This window comes from Astatotilapia calliptera, chromosome 3 (genome assembly GCF_964374335.1).
Source record: "Astatotilapia calliptera chromosome 3, fAstCal68.1, whole genome shotgun sequence".
Lineage (NCBI taxonomy): Eukaryota > Metazoa > Chordata > Actinopteri > Cichliformes > Cichlidae > Astatotilapia > Astatotilapia calliptera.
Window position 1 is genome coordinate 46025218 of NC_137424.1, and position 20553 is coordinate 46045770.

Here is a 20553-nt window from a genome sequence, read left to right on the forward strand (position 1 = left end):
GTGTGCATTTTGTTCTCTTCTTTTTCATAACAGCAGATAAACCCAGGGCCACACTGACAGCAGGAACAACAATCATACCAGTAGGGGGCAGTGTGACACTGACCTGCTCTGTGCAGAGCTCTGATGGATGGAAATATGAGTGGTTCAGAGGAACCCAAAGAACATATGAAGGTCAAATCAGAGATCAACAAAACAGAGATATCAGAGTATCTCAAGGAGGAATCTACAGCTGCATAGGAACAAGAGGAAACCCAGTTTACTACACTTACAGAAGTGATGATGTCACCATTGAGATAACCTGTGGGTTTGATAGAAAGGTTTTTGATTTTATTTCTATTGAACTCATTGATTTGCATGTTAGCCTCAAAGTGATTTTATGAAAGCAAATCAGACTCATTCCAACTTCTTCCTGAAAAAGTCTCATTTGTACAGATAACGACTTTGTGGAGAAAAGTGTGTTTATGTTGATTCTTAAAAAATAAGTTTCTGATTGTGATTCAGCTGTTTTACACTCGCTTTATTTAAAAACAAAACAAAACAAACAAACACAGGTAAACAACAGAAGCTCAGATGTCCCAGTTTTACTGCTGGGCTCAGATCACTAACAGCTAACAGTTCACCCATCTCTGCATAATTAAAAGAATTAAAACAAATAATGTGTTATAATTTTAAAAATTGTACAAATACATGAAAGTGATGAACATCAGCTTAACATTTTGTTTTGCTGTTGTAGTAGCTGTGTACAACATTTAAAATGAAATGTTAAATGATAGAAAATAACTTCCAGTCAGCTTTTGTGTGTGAACTTGATTTTTTCAAATAACTTTTTAATAATATTTGTAGTAAGACGACTTTAAAAACACACACATACTTCTCTTTCAAACACTCTCCTCCCACTCCGACAGAAAGTAAAGAAGTTGTTCACGGCACTGTAACTATTAAAGCAGTAATGAACAGAAAACAGAGATGAGGCATTCAAACTATTTTTGATTTGAAAAAAAAACAAAAAACTTTTCTAGGCAGTCGAAGTCTCACATGCAGAAAAATTACACGTTGTTTCCTAAATTGGTCAATGTTTAACACATAATCAGTGCTGTAAGAAATTTCCTTCTTAGACAACCAACAATTTAATGATTAACTTTTTCTGTATCTTATACAGCAAGTAAACCCAGAGCCACAATGACAGCACAAAGTTCAGTCATACCAGCAGGGGGCAGTGTGACACTGAGCTGCTCTGTGGAGGGCTCTGCTGGCTGGAAGTTTGACTGGTTCAGACGTGATTCAGTCTCTTCTAAAGCTCAGCTCATGAGAGGAAATGAAGCAAACAGAGTTATTAGTGTCTCACAAGGAGGTCTGTACCACTGCAGAGGAGGGAGAGGAGATCCAGTTTACTACACAGAGGACAGCAGTGACGTCACAGTTATAGAAACTCGTGAGTTTAATAATTGTATTTCTGCCAAACTGAGAGATGTCATTTTGTGTTCTGTGCTAACAATTTCATTCAACAACTGTGAGTTTATTAACCCTGAAATGAGAGACACCTCCTGACAAATAGAAGAATTTATTCCGTCTTATTTTTTTATCTTCATGTTTCTATTTGTGTCTAACTGGATATTTTTCTGTGAACAGTTCCCAGTAAGCCCACTGTGACCCTGCAGCCATCCTGGACTCAGATATACAGCGGTGAGACAGTCACTGTCAGATGTGAGATTCAGGGAGGTGAAGGAGCTCAGTGGACGTATGAATGGAGAGCAGCCAAGTTAAACACACCTCCAACATCCAATGAATACAGAATCATCAGAGCTACTGAGTCTGACAGTGGAGGATACAGCTGCCGGGGCAGAAGGGACTATTTCTTCTCAGAGTGGAGTGATATCATCACACTGACTGTATCATGTAAGATCTTTCATCCAGAGTATCTAAATAAGGAAAAAGCACTTCTTCTTTCTTACAGCTTTATAACTGTCTTTCATGTTGGTCAGTAAAATGTTTAGTTTTTATTCCAACAACAAAAACCTGAACAGCAGCTTTTTATTCACAGTGAAGAGAACAAAACATATGAGAGTAACTTCTCTGCTGTGCAGCTCTAATACATGAAAGATGAAATGCAGAACAAATGCTGAATCTGTCTCAGCTGCTCCACCACATCCACTAAGAAACATTAAATCCACTGATTGTTCCTCATGTGTGTTTTTAACTTAGAAATGCAGCAAATTAAATATGAAAGATTACTGTTGTGTTTGTGTGATAGTTGTACAGTTTGTTGCAGCTTCACCATTAAAGTTATGTGATATTTATTATTTCCATATTTCCACCAAGTTATTTCAACTGGTTTGATTCAGTCATTGACTTTTGTTCTTTTTCTAAACTGAACTGCAGATAAACCAAAGGCCAAACTGAGAGCTGATAACACAACTGTTCCAGTAGGGGGCAGTGTGACCCTGACCTGCTCTGTGAACCCATCATCATCATCTGGATGGAAATACTACTGGTACAGAGATGAGAAATCCTCTGAAGCCCTGACCACACAAGATGCAGTTTTCCACTCAAATGGACAAATCAGTGTCTCACAGGAAGGACTCTACAGGTGCAGAGGAGGAAGAGGAAACCCAGTTTACTACACAGAGGACAGCCAGTCAGTCAGGATTGGGAAAACTGGTCAGTTTAACATGAAGTCAGATAAATTCCTGATTAAGGAGGAAGATGAAGAACAAAAGGCATTAACATTTTTGACATTCATGTGTTTTTATTGTACTTTCTTGAACAGTAACAGCCTCAAACAGGCCTGTTGTGACTCTGTATCCAAACTGGTCTGAGATACACAGAGGAGAGACGATCACTGTCAGATGTGAGATCCATGGAGGAGACACTGAGTGGGATTATGAGTGGGAAACAAACAGCATGATAAAAGCTCCAAATCAAAATGAATACAGGATTAGATCTGCTTCATCATCCAACAGTGGAAACTATCGCTGTAAGGGCAGAATGAAAAGTTCACAGCATGAAACAACAGAGTGGAGTGATTCAGTCACACTGACAGTTTCTGACAGTAAGTAGAGTCATAGTTCATTTAACCTGGAAATAGAAACAGTTTGTAAAAATGTGTTTTTATTAGTACATGTTGAGATATTTGACATGTTTAGATAGTCTCACTCTTAAAGTTCATCATAAATATTTGTGAGTCAACATTTTAGTGACATTGAATTCAGAGTTAAGAGACGAAAGATTGAGAGAAAATCTTTGTTGAACAGATGAACCCCGTCCTGTCCTCACTGTGTCTCCATCATGGCTGAGTCCTGGAGCCTCAGTAACTCTGAACTGTGAGGTTGAACATCCGTCTGCAGGATGGAGCTTCTACTGGTTTAAAGCTGTTCCTGATCTATCAGAGAAATCCTCCAGTTATGAGCTGCTACCTGATGGCAGTGGGACTGCACAGGACTCCTACATCATTCATGGACAGACACACACAGCAGGATATGTGTGCAGAGCTGGAAGAGGAGACCCAGAGTATCACACTGATCACAGTCAACCAAAGTTTGTCTGGTCTGCAGGTCAGTTTGTTTCTGTTTAATAAGTTGTGTCATCACTGTAAACCACCAAGATTCAGCTCATCATTTTTTTTTCTAATATTAATTTGATATTTTGAATCCTAACATCTGTGAGCTTTGTCTCTTCACTGCATGTCGTTTCCAGATGTTCATTCAGCAGCGTCTCTCACAGTGAGTCCTGACAGAGTGCAACACTTCACCTCTGACTCTGTCTCACTGACCTGTGAGGGAAACTTCACTGAGTGGAGAGTGAGGAAGTTCTCTGAGGACGGCCGACTCTCTGACTGTAGCAGAATGACTGGATCCACATGTGACATCAACACATCAGAGTCAGATACTGCAGTGTACTGGTGTGAGTCTGGATCAGGAGAGTTCAGCAGTGCAGTCAACATCACTGTACAGAGTATGTTATTATACATTTACTACTTGGATGTTAATGATTTAGACGTCACATGAACATTTGTCCCAGTAATTATGTGGTAAAAACACACAGGTTTGAATATACAAGATCAGATCTTCATGATGAACATTTGTACAATTTGTTCTTGTTATTGTTTGTCAGCTTTTTCTCAAAGTGTGCAGCAGCTGATGTGACTGAAACAATTGTGTGTGATTGTGTCACAGATGATGGTGATGGTCCTATCCTGGTGAGTCCTGTTCATCCTGTGACTGAGGGAGCTTCTGTTAGTCTGAGCTGCAGTTTGAGAACACAAAAAATACTTTCCAATGTGTTTTTCTATCACAATGACAAACTTATTGAAAATGATCCCCGAGGGGAGCTGAAGATCTCTGCAGTGTCAAAGTCTGATGAAGGTTTCTACAAGTGTCAGTACTCAGGAAGAGAGTCAGCACAGAGCTGGATGTCAGTTAAAGGTGAGCAGGATCAAAACATTTGATCGAGTTTTATAAATGAGTTTTGTTTTAAGGCTTGAAGTCACCTCGCTTTATTTTCTGAGAAGTTTCCTAAAATGATTTTATGAATTATAAAGTATAATTAAACTTTATTGTTTGTTGTCACAGTAACTGTGTCAGGAGCTGACAGCTCTTCGTCTCCTGTGTGGTTGATTGTTCGACTGGTTTGTGGAGTCTCTCTCATTATTATTCTCCTGCTCTTGTTGTATCGCTGCACAACAACCAACAGTGAGACCTTTTCCTTTACTTAACACAAACTCTTTATCCTTCAAAGACACAAATGCATCATGAGGTTCATTTAAAAGCAAAAGTCTTATTCTACATTTTTAATAAAGGTGCTGTTAATGAGCAGACGTTTAATCAACACCATCAGCAGCAAGTGTACTCCTCTCTTCTTGCTGGTTAGTTTTTCATCTAGTTATAATATTATGCTGCTGTTTGCAACAAGACTGTACTTATTACATCTGCTGCAGCTTTTAATATAAATATTATTTTCAATAATATTTGTTTTTTAAAATAACATCACAGACATGAGGTGACTGATTTTCTCTGACCTGCAGGTGATCATTGTGGCTATGAGATAATCAGAAGGTCTGAAAACTCTGAAAATGGTAAAGTATAAACTTTCATTAATATTGAGCTTGTGGACGCTGGATGATTATATAATAACTGTGTTTAACATTGAAGTCCATGCGTCCAACTATTTTCTTACACTTGGGACCAGGTCGTGGGGGCAGCATCCTAAACAGAGAGGCCACATCCTCCAGCTTGTCTGGGGGAACACCAAGGCTTCCCACACCAGCCGAGAGATATAATCTCTTCAGCATTTCCTTGTTTTGCCCCAGGGTCTCCTCACAGTGGGACATGCCTGAAAAACATCACACATGAGGCATCCTTGTCAGATGCCTGAACCACCTCAAATGTGGTTCTACTCTGAGCCCCTCCCACATGGCCAAACACCTAACGCTATCTCTAAAGAAGAAGCAAGCCAAACTTTGAAGTAAGCTTATTTCCACTGCTTATATCCACGATCTCGTTCTTTGGGGTCACTAACCCAGAGCTTGTGACCATAAGTGAGGGTAGAGATGTAAACTGAGAGCTTCACATTTACGGTCAGTTCTCTCTTCATCTTGACGTACCGGTACAGTGGACGTAGCGCCAATCTACTCCCCTCTCCTCCTGCGAGTGGTGGGCCTATAGGAGGGTGGACCCATGTCCTTTTTTTGGGCTATGCCCAGCCGGGCCCCATGGACCAATGCCTGGCCACCAGGTGCTTGCTCTTAGGCACCCTCCCCAGGCCTTGCTTCATGGGACCCCATTAACCCTTTCAAGGGCAGAGTGAACTGTTCCTTTCATTCAGGTTTTTTTTTTTATTATTCTTTGTCTGGTCCTGGGTGAGGGACCGGATAAAATTTGCCATGGGAGACCCTACCAGGAGGCCCCCCCTCCAACAACAACACAGCCCCTGGGATCCATGGGACACACAAACCCCTCCAAGATAATAATTTAGAGATTCACGGAAGGGAACATTAACATCAGTAAGATTATTATTTCATTGCTGCCAATGTCGCATCTGTGATTCAGCTCAAAGTCATTAACAAGACAAGTGAGTGCACAAAATGTGAGATTTGAAATGCAAAATGTACATTGGTAATTATTCTCACTGATAATAAATGCATTTAAGCAGAGAACAGAAGGTGTTTGTTTTGAAATGCTTTCATTTGATCACCTCAACAGGGCAACGTGGTGACGCAGAGGAGAGCTCTGACTACAATAATGTCAATCTGTCAGGGTGCTGGGTCGTTGACCAAAGATTCTGAGGTTATTTTGCTTTTGTGAGTCTCTCTGTGAAAGTGTGAAGACGGTTTAAGTTTAAGTTTATACAGTTTAAGCAGTAGTTTATTTCTTTCTATGTTTCTGAGTTTTCTTGTATTTCCAGTTTATGGTTTGTTGTCTGCGAGGTTCCACTTGTGTGTTTGTCTCATCCATGTCTCTGCTCACTCGCCCTCCGTGTGTCTTAGTAGTGTCCGTGTGTTTTGTCTTCTCCTTGTGTTTCGTCTTTTGTCTCTCTGTTTGTTTATCCCCGTTTCTGCTTCAAGCTCGTGCGTTCGTGTCCTTACTGTCACGGCTGCCGAGGCAAGCAGTGTGGATTTGGAAGAAGGACCCAAGATGCAGGCAGTGGATGAAATGCTAGTGAGGTTTATTTACAAAGTTGTAGTGGCAAACAAGCAGTGGGGCATGACAAATAACTGAAGACACCTAAACAGGAAGAACTAAAAAATAACAGACCTGGGAGCATACGACAACGGGATGCGCCACAGACGAGGAACAGGACACCGCCGACCACAGGGTACCGCAGACTGACACGGCGTAACACAAACGAACCAGCAACAGGCAGGAGAACACACAGGGCTTAAATACACACACCAGTAATCAGGGGATGAGAGACAGGAGGGCAACACGGCTGGGAGGAATCAGAGCTGATGGGACAGGGGAAACGTAAACTGAACAAACTCACATCAGACAGAGACCTTCACAATAAAACAGGAAACTAACAGACAGAGAACCAGACAGGACACTGAACTTGACAGGCGGACTCATAAGTAGACACAATAACACCATGGACAGACAGAGGGAACACAGAGAAGTGGGAGCAGGCAGGCAAAGAACAGAAACCCAACAAATGGCAAAATCACAACAGAATACATACTCAGAATGAACAAAAGCATAAGGAAACACAAACCACTGAGTCCTCAGACTCAGGACCATGACACTTCCTGTTTTAGTTTGACAGCATTTCATCCTGTGTTCAGTGTGTTTGGTTTGGCTTCCCTGTCTCGTTATATTCAATTCATCAGAGCTGTTTTCCAATGTGTTTCCACTTCACTGATCATCTCTCAATCCTTCCAAGGTGTTTCAAGGTATTCCCAGTGTTCCACATTTTCTGTTAGTTTAAGTTTTAGCTTTCCCAGCTTAGTTTTTTTTTTCTTTATTTATTTTTGGTTAACCTGATTTGGTTCATGTTTGTTGGCCATGAAAAACGTTTTTTTGTTAAAATCTTGATTTTGTCTCTCATTGTCTGCATTTGGATCCTTACAAAGAGCCACAGAGTCTGCAGCCACAGATTGTGACAAAATCCAAATTCAGCCACAGCTCTAAAGTCTTAACAGCAGCTCTTTAGCTGTTTTTTTCTCTTTAAAGTCTCTTAAATACTTTAAGTCACTTTGAGTGAAAAGAAGAAGGTTTTGAATTCAAAGCAATGATCCTGATGCCTGAGTTTATATTTCCTTCAGAAAGAATCGTTTAGTGTGTTTCACTTGTTTCTCTCCCCTTAGATAATAATTTTTATTTACTTTAATGTACTGTAGATCTTTTTTTAAATCTTTTTAATTATTTATTTTATTTGTAATATATTATAAATGTCTTTCTGTGAAGCACTTTACAACTTTGTTAATAAAAGTGTGATATAAATAAAGTGTGTTGTTGTTGTGTGTCAGACTGAGAGTACATGTTACAGCTGTTCAGTGTTGTGCATGAATCCACTGAAAGAGAGCTTTTATTTAAAGGCACTCATTGTCATTTAAAACAGCTTCAAACCCTCCAAAATGAACTAAAGCTATCAACATGATGGGAAGTAACAACTGCTCTGATGATGCTCAGCAGCCTTTTTACTGTGTAGCAGTTTTTCCAGTTTTCTCGAGGTGGTCCGGCCTGTACTTTCATGTAATACAGATTCATTTTGACAGTGTCAATCACATGTTCAGCAAGACCATGATAACTCTGTGTGTGACACATAAATCAAAATCAAATCGCTTTTAAACTACTTACAATATAGTTTCTAACTTTCTCTTCTGCTTCATGACTTTTTTATGCACTGAAATTAAAGGAGCTCATGATTTCTGACTGAGCCACATAGAGAAGAGGAAACACAGCCTGTGGTTTGAGCCACAAGTCTTCCTTTCAGCAGATTTATGATTGATTCATGTTCTCATCAAACTTCACACAGCAGAGAGGAAACAAGGAGTTCAGACAAAGAGCACAGCGGGAATTTCATGAGCAGCTGTTTCATCTGTTTATTTAGTGCCTCTGTGTTCACTTTACTGCTACATGTGTTACTCGAACATTTGAAGCTATTTATTTATTATCAAAGAACCATCAAGTCGTTGTTTAATGTAAGTTCTCATATTTTACTTTTTAGATGCACATTCATTTTAGTTTGCATCTGTGTGGGTTTCCTCCATGAACTCCAGCTTCCTAACAGCTGTTCTTATCATTATTTATGATATGTTCATTTAGTTATTCTGTTTTCACTTCATTGCTACCCAAAATCTTGGGAACAGAACATTTGAAGTCATCTATTCTCCACATCAGAGAGACATCAGTGTTCAAGGTCGGTCCTGTGATGGGCTTTAAGTGTCAGTGTGGATATAAAGTTATAGCTCCTTGTCCCATATTTCCCATGTCAAACTCTGAACACAGCTTCCAAGTCCAATCACTGGACTGTGCTTACAGCTGGTGGCCAATAGAGGGAGACATTAATCCATTTATAATTTATTGTAAGGAGTGAGAAGAGTTGATATGACTGAAGAACAGACAGAACAGAGGAATGATATTGACTTTGGACCCTATCATGAAAATAATCAGGCCCTGGATGGATGTCATAGTGATCAAAGCATTTACATTAATACACTTTAAAAATACAGTTTCATTAATAAAGTTTTATTGGACTCAAATAAATAGTAATCATGGGCGGATCGATCCAAATATTGATAATTTTGATACCAGCATTTGTATCAATGTTGATCAATACGAGTGTAATGAGCTTGATGCTTCAGTTTCTGTTCTCCTGTGTGCACCGCTGCAGTTTCATCAAAGAGGCAACCTGGCTGTCTGTGTAAATGCTGCTGCTTTCAGGTGTCACAGAGCAGCCACAGTTTGCTTCTCCTCTCTTGTGTTTTATGTTTTACTGTCACTGACTCAGCAGTGCCAGGCAAACAAGTAAGCAAACGTGCTCAGCTAACCAGGACCATCCAGCAACGCAGTAAGCAGAGAATATCTATGTAGATAACTGTGGTAATAGTAATATTTCAGTTATATTACTTTAATTTTCAAAGTGGAACTGACTGATTCTTACTCATAAAGTGTCATTTATGCTAAAACATTGATATAATACATTTATCTGACTGAAACATTTAAATGAAAACAATTACAGGAATTGAAACAAATATACCAAACATAGTATGACTCAGATTTAATTCAATATAATTACCCTGTTGTGCTAAATCTGAAAAGGATACTGTATGATTACTGTAGTTAAAATACAATTAGATGTGCTAGATTATTGTTTTTATTTCGGTCCCAGGTTTTAACTAATTAATAATCCAAAGGACAAAAGAAAAAACTTAATGGTCATGAAAACTCCTTCATTCAGAATTAGCAATCTGATGATGTAGTTAATAATTAAAAAGTATTGGTACTGGTATCAGTATCAGTGAGACAGGCCTTGTATTTTACTTGGTATCAGATTAATATCAAATCTTGCACACACATCTTATTGCACACGTCCAGAAATAGTGAAATATTAAATTTATTAAACTGTTACAATTTCAGCACCATGGACAGCGCACAAGGTTCTCACTGCATGATCTGTGCTCTCTAACACGTGACTGTTTGTCGTGGTGGACCTGCACAAATTTAGCTGCATGCACATATAGATCTCTCTTTCACATTTATGGGCATAGGTTAATAATTTTCATTAAAAAGAAAAATGAAATAATTTACTGTTGTACTGTTTCTAGGGTCCCTGTCCCTGGGTTACATCATGTCACTGCAACAGTGTAATTATATTTGAAATAAGAAATCTCAAGAGAATCTGTCACTCTCTCTGCCCACAAAACCAGATCTTTGTGTAACTTCAGACAGTCAGATCCTTGTCATTCTCCACCTTTCTCATGCAAAAACACCTCTCCAATATAAACACTGGGTTGTGTTTAGAGCTGGTATTCAACAGAGGGCGCAATTTAGTTATTTATTGCAATGAATTAGTCTGCTTGGCTGACTGTTAAATATTCCAGTCCTTCTACTTGTAAGTCACTGGGTGTCCATCTGAAACTGGGAAATTAAGGAGGAGTCGGCCTCATTAAGTGCTAAATGACCCAAGAGAACAGCCTTGATTGCTGCCACCATGCCTCGCAGGGTAACTGCACATTTATCACCTCCAGCTGGGACTGCAGAAACTGCAGGATCATGTCAACTGTGGGGGTCCAGCTGGTGGACCACACCAGGAGGCCAACAGCCACCAGCAGAAGGATTAGTAGTCCTGGTGGGTGGTGTAAAAGACTCCTGTAGTGTTCTCACTTCTGGATCAGGCTGGATCAGGGACTACAGAAACTGCAGGATAATGTCAACTGTGGAGCTGGATTATTTTTGTGTGTTTTGTTTTGTTTTTTTTGTCTCCTTTTTTATGGCACAGGTAGGCAGGGCACCAATTCACTGAGCCTCTGGCACACCTGCTACTCGTCAGACGCTTTCATCAGAAGCGTTCCTAAGGAGCTGCACGATGGTCGTCTAGTGTCAGAGTATTGTCCTTTTCAGGGGTGTCTGTGTAACTGTTCGCCCGCCTACCGGAGCTTGTGGAGATCATCTTCTCCGAGTCTATACGGAGATTCAGTTCATGTCCCAGCACCTCACCTCTCAGTCTCCCTCCGTGCCTCTTAAGTCTGGCTTCTAATAACTTCCCCAGTGTCTATATGTCAGACTGGATCAAGTAAGCTCTCCAGTTCTCGTTTATTTTCCCGTTTGTGTTCTTTTCGGTTTACGGCAAAACACCACTAACACTATTATCCCTCCCCCCTGAGATCATAAGCGCCACCAGTGCATGTTCACCCTGCACGTCCTGGCTCTGTGTTTCCATACAAGTCCTGTCTTGTAAATACGTTCCTTCCCTGTATATAGCCTTTCACTGTAAATAAACTTCCTTCACTGCAACCCCCGAACTTCCGTGTTTTCTGCTCTTGAGTCCACCCATAGCTACACCTAACAACAGGCTGCCAGCCTGAGCCCGACTGGGAAAAGGTGGAACAGTGACCCCCTTCACCTGGGACAGGAGGACCTTCAGAAAAGGGTGTCCCTTTCTGAGTGGTGGGACAGTTGGAAACCAGGCCATGTGGGGCCAAAGCGGGGCCACCAGGATCAACCCCACCTCTTTGGTCTGGACCTGGCAAAGGAATGACTGGAGGAGGGAGTATGGAGGGAAGGCAAAAGGGTTTGCCAGGTTGTCACACACAAGGGGAGGGACATCGTTCTGCAGGGAGACAAACAGATGGAAAAATGTTGACTCCCTGGAAAAAAAGAAAAAGGTTGTCTTCTGCCCTGTCTGTTATGACAATGACAAGGTGCCCCTGCAGACACAAAAGAACTTACTTGAGTGCCAGGACGACAGCTTGCAGCTCCAGCATTTACAGTGAGGTCAGTAAGTATTTGATCACCCTGTGATTTTTTTTCTCTTACTTAGAAATCATGAAGGGGTCTACAATTTTCAGCATAGGTGCATTCACACAGTGAGAGACAGAATCTAAAAGGAAAAATCCAGAAATCACATTGTATGATTTTCGAACAATTTATTTGTGAATTACTGTGTCAAATAAGTCAAACTTGAGTCAAAAAATGTTAATATTTGGTACAGACGCCTTTGTTAACAATTACAGAGGTCAAACGGTTCCTGTAGTTCTTCACCAGGTTTGCACACACTGCAGGAGGGATTTTGGCCCACTCCTCCATACAGATCTTCTCTACATCTGTCAGGTTTCGGGGTTGTCGCTGAGCAACACAGTTTCAGCTCCCGCCAAAGATTTTCTATTGGATTTAGGTCTGGAGACTGGCTAGGCCACTCCAGAACCTTAATATGCTCCTTACGGAGCCACTCCTTGGTTTTCCTGGCTGTGGGCTTTAGGTCATTGTCATGTTGGAAGACACAGCCACGACCCATCTTTAATGCTCTAACTGAGGGAAGGAGGTTTTTGCCTAATATGTCACAATACATGGCCCGTTCATCCTCTCATTAATACAGTGCAGTCGTCCCCTATGCAGAAAAACACCCCCAGAGCATGATGCTTCCAGCCCCATGCTTCACTGTACGTATGGTATTATTGGGATGATACTCATCATTCTTCTCCCTCCAAACACGGTGAATGGAGTTAAGACCAAAAAGTTCTACTTTGGGCTCATCTGACCACAGGACTTCCTCCCATGACTCCTCTGGATCATCCAGATGATCCCTGGCAAACTTCAGACAGGCCTGGACATGGGCTGACTTAAGCAGGAGAATCTTCTGTGCGATGCAAGATTTTAAACCATGATGTCTTAGTGTATTACTGATAGTAGCCTTGGAAACGACCAGCTCCTCCCGTGTAGTTCTGGGCTGATTCTTCACCATTCTTGGCATCACTGAAACCCCACGAGGAGAGATCTTCCGTGGGGCCGACGGACATTGACAGTCATCGTTAGCCTCTTCCATTTCCTGACAATTGCTCCAACAGTTGTTCTTTTTTCACCAAGCTGCTTAGCAATTGCCCCGTAGCCCTTTCCTTTTTTTTTTTTTGTGTCCCGTTTGGATCTATAGCCATCAGAATTGTTGTCTTAAGGCCAAGAAAGATGCCAAGCGGATTTATTTTACCAAGTGGATCATCATGGCCTTGCCATATTGGTCCATTTGATTGACCTTTATTATAATTATGAATTTATTTTATTTTCAGTTGCTACAAACGGGACAGACATGACTTGGGGATAGGGCAGGGAGAAAGAATGAAAGAAAGAGAGGGAGAGAAAGAAAACCAAAGGGGAGAAGAGACGGTGAGAAGGGGGGGAAGAAAAAAAAACAAAAAAACACCTGGGTCACCTGTATGGAGAAAAAAAACAGAAGAGAAAGCAAACAACAAAGAGCAACATAATAAAAATAAAAAGCACCATCACAATGAACTAGCTAGCAGTAGATAACAGTAGATACTAAATAATAAACGATATTGTGCAGCACGCAAGATAGACACCGCACAATGTGCTTTGAGGCAGCAGCCAAGAAAGCTGTAGTCCGCGTCTGTGAACACCCGTGTGTACACTTGTGTGCATACCTGTGTGGATCAGCATGCTTGCATTCCAAAGGTTTCTCCATGTAATGATCTGCTAGGGAGTGTGGGGAGCCACAGCCCCGTCCTCCAGGGTATGAAGCAGGTATGGAGGAGATCAAAACTCCAGACATCCAGATGCCCCCAGAACACAAGAGACCAAGGAAGACCAACAGAGGGGCAGCCGTGCCACTGTCCCAGTAAGAGCTAAGGAGAGTCCCAGATGAGGGGTCATTCAGCAGCCGCGGAGCAGAAGCCAGGGGGAGTTGCAGTGACGCGCCCGTGAGCTCCGCCGGCAGCCAGCTGTGCCTGAGTGACCGAGCCCCAGGCCGAGAGGCCGGGGGGACCCCACCTCCGAAGTGGCCCGAGCGAGCCCCAGGCTCCAGGACCCGATAAGCGGCCGCCAAGGAGTGAGCCGGTGTGTACCCGGACGCCCACCCCCAGACACAAAGAACCACCAACGCACCGACACCTGAGGGAGTCCGCCACTGGCAGGGGAAGTGGTGGTGGGTGGAGATAGGCCTCCAAACCTTTGAGGGCCTGAGATGTCCCCAGAGAGGTGGCACCCGTAGCCCTTTCCAGCGAGGTCTACAGTTTTGTCTCTTGCGTCTTTTGACAGCTCTTTGGTTTTGCCTATGTTGCTACTTAGACTTGGCTGGTGCCAGGATGACACAGGTGTCTTTATGACAGCTAACGACCTCAAACAGGTGCTACTTATTTAGAATCATGAGCAGAGTGTAGCTGGACTATTTGAAAGCAAAATAACAGGCTGGTTGAGTACCCTCCACCGATGGAGAGCTCGAGCCCCTGTGAGACCACCACTGTTGGGACTGTGTTAAAACATGCTTCAGTTTCTCACATTTTTATGCAATCCTTGTTCATCCTACAGAGTTATCAGTTTCATCAAAAAAAAATCAGGGGTTTGGGGTGGGATTAAGGAAGTTTCAGAGTACTGCAGATTCCTCAACCTGTAGATGATAGTACATATGAGTCTAGTGGTGCATGTCACCCCCTCCCTGCTTGTTCTTTGTTTCTCTGAGCAGACTGTGATGACTGCATGTGTGGAAAAGACTGTTGTAGGTTTGGTTTATTTTTATCTGCTGAAAATCAGACACCACAAAATTTCTGTCTGGGCCTCCAAGAAAAGAGGAAATGCAGCCTGTGGTTTCAGCCTGAAGTCTAACGTTTGTCTTCTTTAAAGTCAACACAGCACAGTGGAAATGTGCAGGTATGACAATGTGTGAAAACAGGTTAAAAGTAGCTTTATTGTGGTGATGACACATGCTGGACTAAAGGATAAATAAAGCATGTGGGCATCAAGAGAAACGGTGAAAAGCTTGTTTCTCACGCTCATGTCTTTAAGAGTCTCTGCATGGACGTGCTGTAAATGTTCATTTATCTCTGAAATAAATAAAATCATCCATCACTCTCTCTGTCCACAACATCATATACAGATACAGTGATACAAATAAATCATTTAAAAATCATGCAATGTGATTTCCTGAATTGTTTTCAAAATCCTGTCTCTCACAGTGGGAATGCAGCTACATTGTGAATTTCAGACCCCTCCATGATTTCTAAGTGGGAGAACTTGCAAAGTCGCAGGGTGTTCAAATACTTATGTTCCTCACTGTATGTTTTTCTTCTTACTGCAACTTCCAAACATGTCAGTTCCTCACAGTATAACACAAAACTCCAAAGTATAATCACTGCTTTGTAACCAGCAGAGGAGCCAGTAAATCATCTATACCTACTGATACTAATGTGTCTGTTTGGCTGCTGTTACAGAAATGGTTCCTACACCTGTGATGATGACGTCAGTGTTTGACTCCAAACTGTCTGCTGGACTCTGCAGCATCACAGAGTCCCCAAGTTTTTAGGCCTTTTCAGACTTCATGTCTGGAGGCATTACAACCTCATGACATATTGATATGTACTGAAATTTTTGCACTTACTTAACATAAGCTGTAAATAACATAAAAACATGAAGTAACATCTTAATGTATTTTTCCTTTCCCACAGAAAAGTGGAGGGAAGGAAAAACACACCTGCTGTTCAACAATCTAAAACACTTCGATATCAACATGTTTGTCAGCTCACTCTGCAGGTGGGGGAGAGATATAGGAGAGGTAGAGAATGAACTCAACCTGGGTGTCTATTGTCTTGTGTCGTTTGGGAGATGATTGGATGATGGGGTGGGTGCAGTTTTCTCTGCGGTTGGGTCGGGTGGGCTGCCCCGGACTCTGTGGGGCTGGGCGGTGCTGCTGCTGTGGGCCCCTGTAACAGGGCAGCCCTTAGCGGCTGGAAACACAGTGAGACAGACCAAGGCAAGTGTAGTGGAACAAAGTATTTATTTGCTATATGGCTCTCCTTACAACAATTAAATGGTCGCGCTTCTTCACAGCACAAAAAAAATCCACCCTCTAATGACAACTGGCAGCCTTAAATATGTTCAGCTGTCACAGACTTAACCATTATTCCACTCTCAGGTAAATTCTTAAATCCCAACCTTCCACCACAGTATACAATATATCAATAAGAATAAATAAATACATAAATACATTTTCACATTTACATATTAATAAATATTTCACACTTTAATGTTACACCAAACCCAATATTATAAAAACCCAGAAACCCAAGCACAAAAAGATTCACCACACTCTTTACCCATGGTCTCTCCCGGAACCTTTAAATGGTGTCTGGACCCCCGGGGAAACATTTGCCCAAACACCTTGAAGAGGACACAAGCAAGAAAGGTGAGTAATCATTAACTTACAAACACTTATTTGCACCACTTTTATCCCTTGATTTCACACACACATTTGCATTAGTTTTCCTTATTGGTAAACCTTAATCTCAATCACCATTCTTCTCTCCTGACAGACAACCACCACATTCCTTGACGAGGAGCAGCTGTGCAGGATCTGAAATAAGGCCACCAACTGATTTTAAAATTCCCAATAAATAGTCAATAAATATTTAAACTTCTTGTGTGCAAATCCATGCTTAAAGTGCAATGCTCATAAATTGCTTGATAAGGTGCTTTTAATAAAGTGAAAGGTGTGCTCTAAAGTGCTATACAGACAATACAATATAAATAAATGCAGTAAGGGAGTCCTCTTCCTTACAGCCCCCGTCCGGATGGGCCTGGGCCCCCTTGCCCTGGTGGGTTCCAGAGTGTGGGGGTGGCTACTGGGGTCAGCGGGGGAGCTGACCCCGGGGAGGGGCCGCTTTCCCCTCCCTTTCCTCAGCTGCCTCCCTCTCATCTCAGGCCCTCCAAAGTATGGAGGCCTATCTCCCCTCACCACACTCCCTGCCAGTGGCTCAGACGTTGGTGTGTTGGTGGTTCTTGTCGACTGGGGCTGGGCGCTCATGTATGTACCGGCTCACTCCTGGTGGCCGATTGGCGGGGCCTGGCGCCTGTGGCCCGGCTGAGCCCCTTCCGGGGGGTGGGGTGCCCTCAGGCCTCTGGCCTCTGGGCCTGAGGCTCGGTCCTCTCTGGCACAGCTGGCTGCTGGCAGAGCCCACGGGCACGCCACTGCAACCCCCTCTGGCCTCTGCTCCGTAGCTGCTGGGTGACCTCTTGTTTGGGGCTCTACTCTACTCAGCTCTTCCCCGGAGGGTGGGAAGGTTGCCCCCCTTTGGTGGTCCTCCTTGGGTCCTCGTACTCTGGGGCCTCTGGATGTCTGGGGCCTGGATCTCCTCCATACCTGCTTCATGCCCTGGGGGACGGGGCTGTGGCTCCCCACACTCCCTAGCAGATTGTTACATGGAGAAACCTTTGGAATACAAGTGTGCTGATCCACACAGGTGTGCACAGACACAAACTACAGGGAGTGCAGAATTATTAGGCAAGTTGTATTTTTGAGGAATAATTTCATTATTGAACAACAACCATGTTCTCAATGAACCAAAAATCTCATTAATATCAAAGCTGAATGTTTGTGGAAGTAGTCTTTAGTTTGTTTTTAGTTTGAGCTATTTTAGGGGGATATCTGTGTGTGCAGGTGACTATTACTGTGCATAATTATTAGGCAACTTAACAAAAAACATATATTTATACCCATTTCAATTATATATTTTTTTTACCAGTGAAACCAATATAACATCTCCACATTCACAAATATACATTTCTGACATTCAAAAACAAATCAGCGACCAATATAGCCACCTTTCTTTGCAAGGACACTCAAAAGCCTGCCATCCATGGATTCTGTCAGTGTTTTGATCTGTTCACCATCAACATTGCGTGCAGCAGCAACCACAGCCTCCCAGACACTGTTCAGAGAGGTGTACTGTTTTCCCTCCTTGTAAATCTCACATTTGATGATGGACCACAGGTTCTCAATGGGGTCCAGATCAGGTGAACAAGGAGGCCATGTCATTAGTTTTTCTTCTTTTATACCCTTTCTTGCCAGCCACGCTGTGGAGTACTTGGACGCGTGTGAAGGAGCATTGTCCTGCATGAAAATCATGTCTTTCTTGAAGGATGCAGACTTCTTCCTGTACCACTGCTTGAAGAAGGTGTCTTCCAGAAACTGGCAGTAGGACTGGGAGTTGAGCTTGACTCCATCCTCAACCCGAAAAGGCCCCACAAGCTCACCTTTGATGATACCAGCCCAAACCAGTACTCCACCTCCACCTTGCTGGCGTCTGAGTCGGACTGGAGCTCTCTGCCCTTTACCAATCCAGCCACGGGCCCATCCATCTGGCCCATCAAGACTCACTCTCATTTCATCAGTCCATAAAACCTTAGAAAAACCAGTCTTGAGATATTTCTTGGCCCGGTCTTGACGTTTCAGCTTGTGTGTCTTGTTCAGTGGTGGTCGTCTTTCAGCCTTTCTTACCTTGGCCATGTCTCTGAGTATTGCACACCTTGTGCTTTTGGGCACTCCAGTGATGTTGCAGCTCTGAAATATGGCCAAACTGGTGGCAAGTGGCATCTTGGCAGCTGCACGCTTGACTTTTCTCAGTTCATGGGCAGTTATTTTGCTCCTTGGTTTTTCCACACGCTTCTTGCGACCCTGTTGACTATTTTGAATGAAACGCTTGATTGTTCGATGATCACGCTTCAGAAGCTTTGCAATTTTGAGACTGCTGCATCCCTCTGCAAGATATCTCACTATTTTTGACTTTTCTGAGCCTGTCAAGTCCTTCTTTTGACCCATTTTGCCAAAGGAAAGGACGTTGCCTAATAATTATGCACACCTGATATAGGGTGTTGATGTCATTAGACCACACCCCTTCTCATTACAGAGATGCACATCACCTAATATGCTTAATTGGTAGTAGGCTTTCGAGCCTATACAGCTTGGAGTCAGACAACATGCATGAAGAGGATGATGTGGACAAAATACTCATTTGCCTAATAATTCTGCACTCCCTGTACAACTTTCTTGGCTGCTACCTCAAAGCACATTGTGCGCTGTCGATCTTGCGTGCTGCACAATAACATTTATTATTTATTATCTACTGCTACCTAGTTCAGTGTGATGGTGTTGTATTTATTATGTTGCTCTTTTTTGTTTGTTTTCTCTTCTGTTTTTTTTTCTCCACATAGTTGATCCAGGTGTTTTGTTTTTCTTTCTTCCCCCCTTTCTCACCGTCTCTTCTCCCCTCTATTTTTCTTTCTCTCCCTCTCTTTCTTTCATTCTTTCTCCCTGTCCTATCCCCTAATCATGTCTGTCCTGTCTGTAACAACCGAAAATAAAATAAATACATAATTATAATAAAGGTCAATCAAATGGACCAATATGGCAAGGCCATGATGATCCACTTGGTAAAGTAAACCTTTCTTGGCCTTAAGACAACAAGTCTGATGGCTAAAGATCCAAATGGGACAGGCAAAAAGTGCGAGCCGTTATGGAGCTTTTTGTACTTAAAAACACATTAATGAATCAAAGCTAATCAGTGCTCTATGTATGACATATTTAGTGAGTCAAAAATACAAAAGAGTGGCAGTACAAATAAAAGTTTACAGTTTGACTGTTGTTTTAGGTTCAGTGCTGCCATCTTGGATTGCTAACTCACAGTCTGTGTGTCTGCTCAGACTTTCCAAGCGGTAAATGTGAGTTGTGTTCCACAAAAAAAAAAAAACAATTCCAACTTCTGGCTTGTTCAGAAATTATCACCGGAGATTTTGGGTGAGAATGCTGTGAGAGGTTGCCTCACCCCATCATGTGATGTATTGAGGTCACCTGAAGAAAGATACTAGTGGGGGTTGATGTGCCTGGGAAGAGATCTCAAAACAGGATTGTAGTTGGCTGACAGCTGACGCCATAAGGCACCACCTCTGGTTAATGATGGTCATTCACAGTAGAGACGGCCTCTTTCAAACCATCATACTTGTCTGTTCAAAATGTGAACACTGGCACCTTTAAATGAGTGATATTTGGAACAGAAGAAACCAAATAACTATTTTAAGATCATTGTCTGTGCATAATCCTGGAGAGTGAGTGAGTGGGGTGGCCAGAAACTGAGAACAACACATTTTGGGAAGACAGCATTTATGTATTGCACAATAAATGTCTGTGGATGTTCAGAAACATTTGCTGATAAGATGACTCAAGATAAAATATTCCAACATTATGATGATCCACAGCACACTGCACACATCACATAAAAGTCTCTGAGAATAAAACATAATTATGAGCTGGTAAAATATGTCACCTGACCTGAAACAACAGGAGGTAAGAAGCAAACACAAGAAGCAAGCCTGCATGTTTGCAGTGGACAGGAAATGTGAACACGTCACACAACTGCTGTGGTCAAAGCTACAGGAGCTGTTTGAGGTTTGTATAAAAGGAAAGGAAGCACAGAGAGGCCACAGTCAGAAGAAACACTCTGGTCTTATCTGTATTAAATGCAGCTTCTCTTTTTATTATTGATGTAAAGTCAAAGTGTTTGAGATCAGCTGAGGATCAGAGTGCAGCAGGGCTGGATGTGAGGATGGGGCACTCTTTGCTCTGCAT

At 42.3% G+C, this 20553-nt stretch overlaps 1 protein-coding gene across 1 annotated transcript in view; it reads left to right on the top strand.

The window, feature by feature from the left end:
• LOC113018964 (obscurin-like) overlaps positions 1-20553 on the top strand; it is a 76001-nt gene that overhangs the window by 34801 nt on the left and 20647 nt on the right. The window contains exons 13-23 of the mRNA XM_080295383.1: positions 34-300; positions 1160-1432; positions 1630-1896; positions 2774-3049; positions 3252-3551; positions 3694-3951; positions 4173-4421; positions 4569-4688; positions 4796-4861; positions 5021-5071; positions 6198-6421. Of these exons, the coding sequence (XP_080151509.1) occupies positions 34-300; positions 1160-1432; positions 1630-1896; positions 2774-3049; positions 3252-3551; positions 3694-3951; positions 4173-4421; positions 4569-4688; positions 4796-4861; positions 5021-5071; positions 6198-6280 (2210 nt within the window). The 3' untranslated portion in view covers positions 6281-6421. The remainder of the gene's footprint in view (positions 1-33; positions 301-1159; positions 1433-1629; positions 1897-2773; positions 3050-3251; positions 3552-3693; positions 3952-4172; positions 4422-4568; positions 4689-4795; positions 4862-5020; positions 5072-6197; positions 6422-20553) is intronic.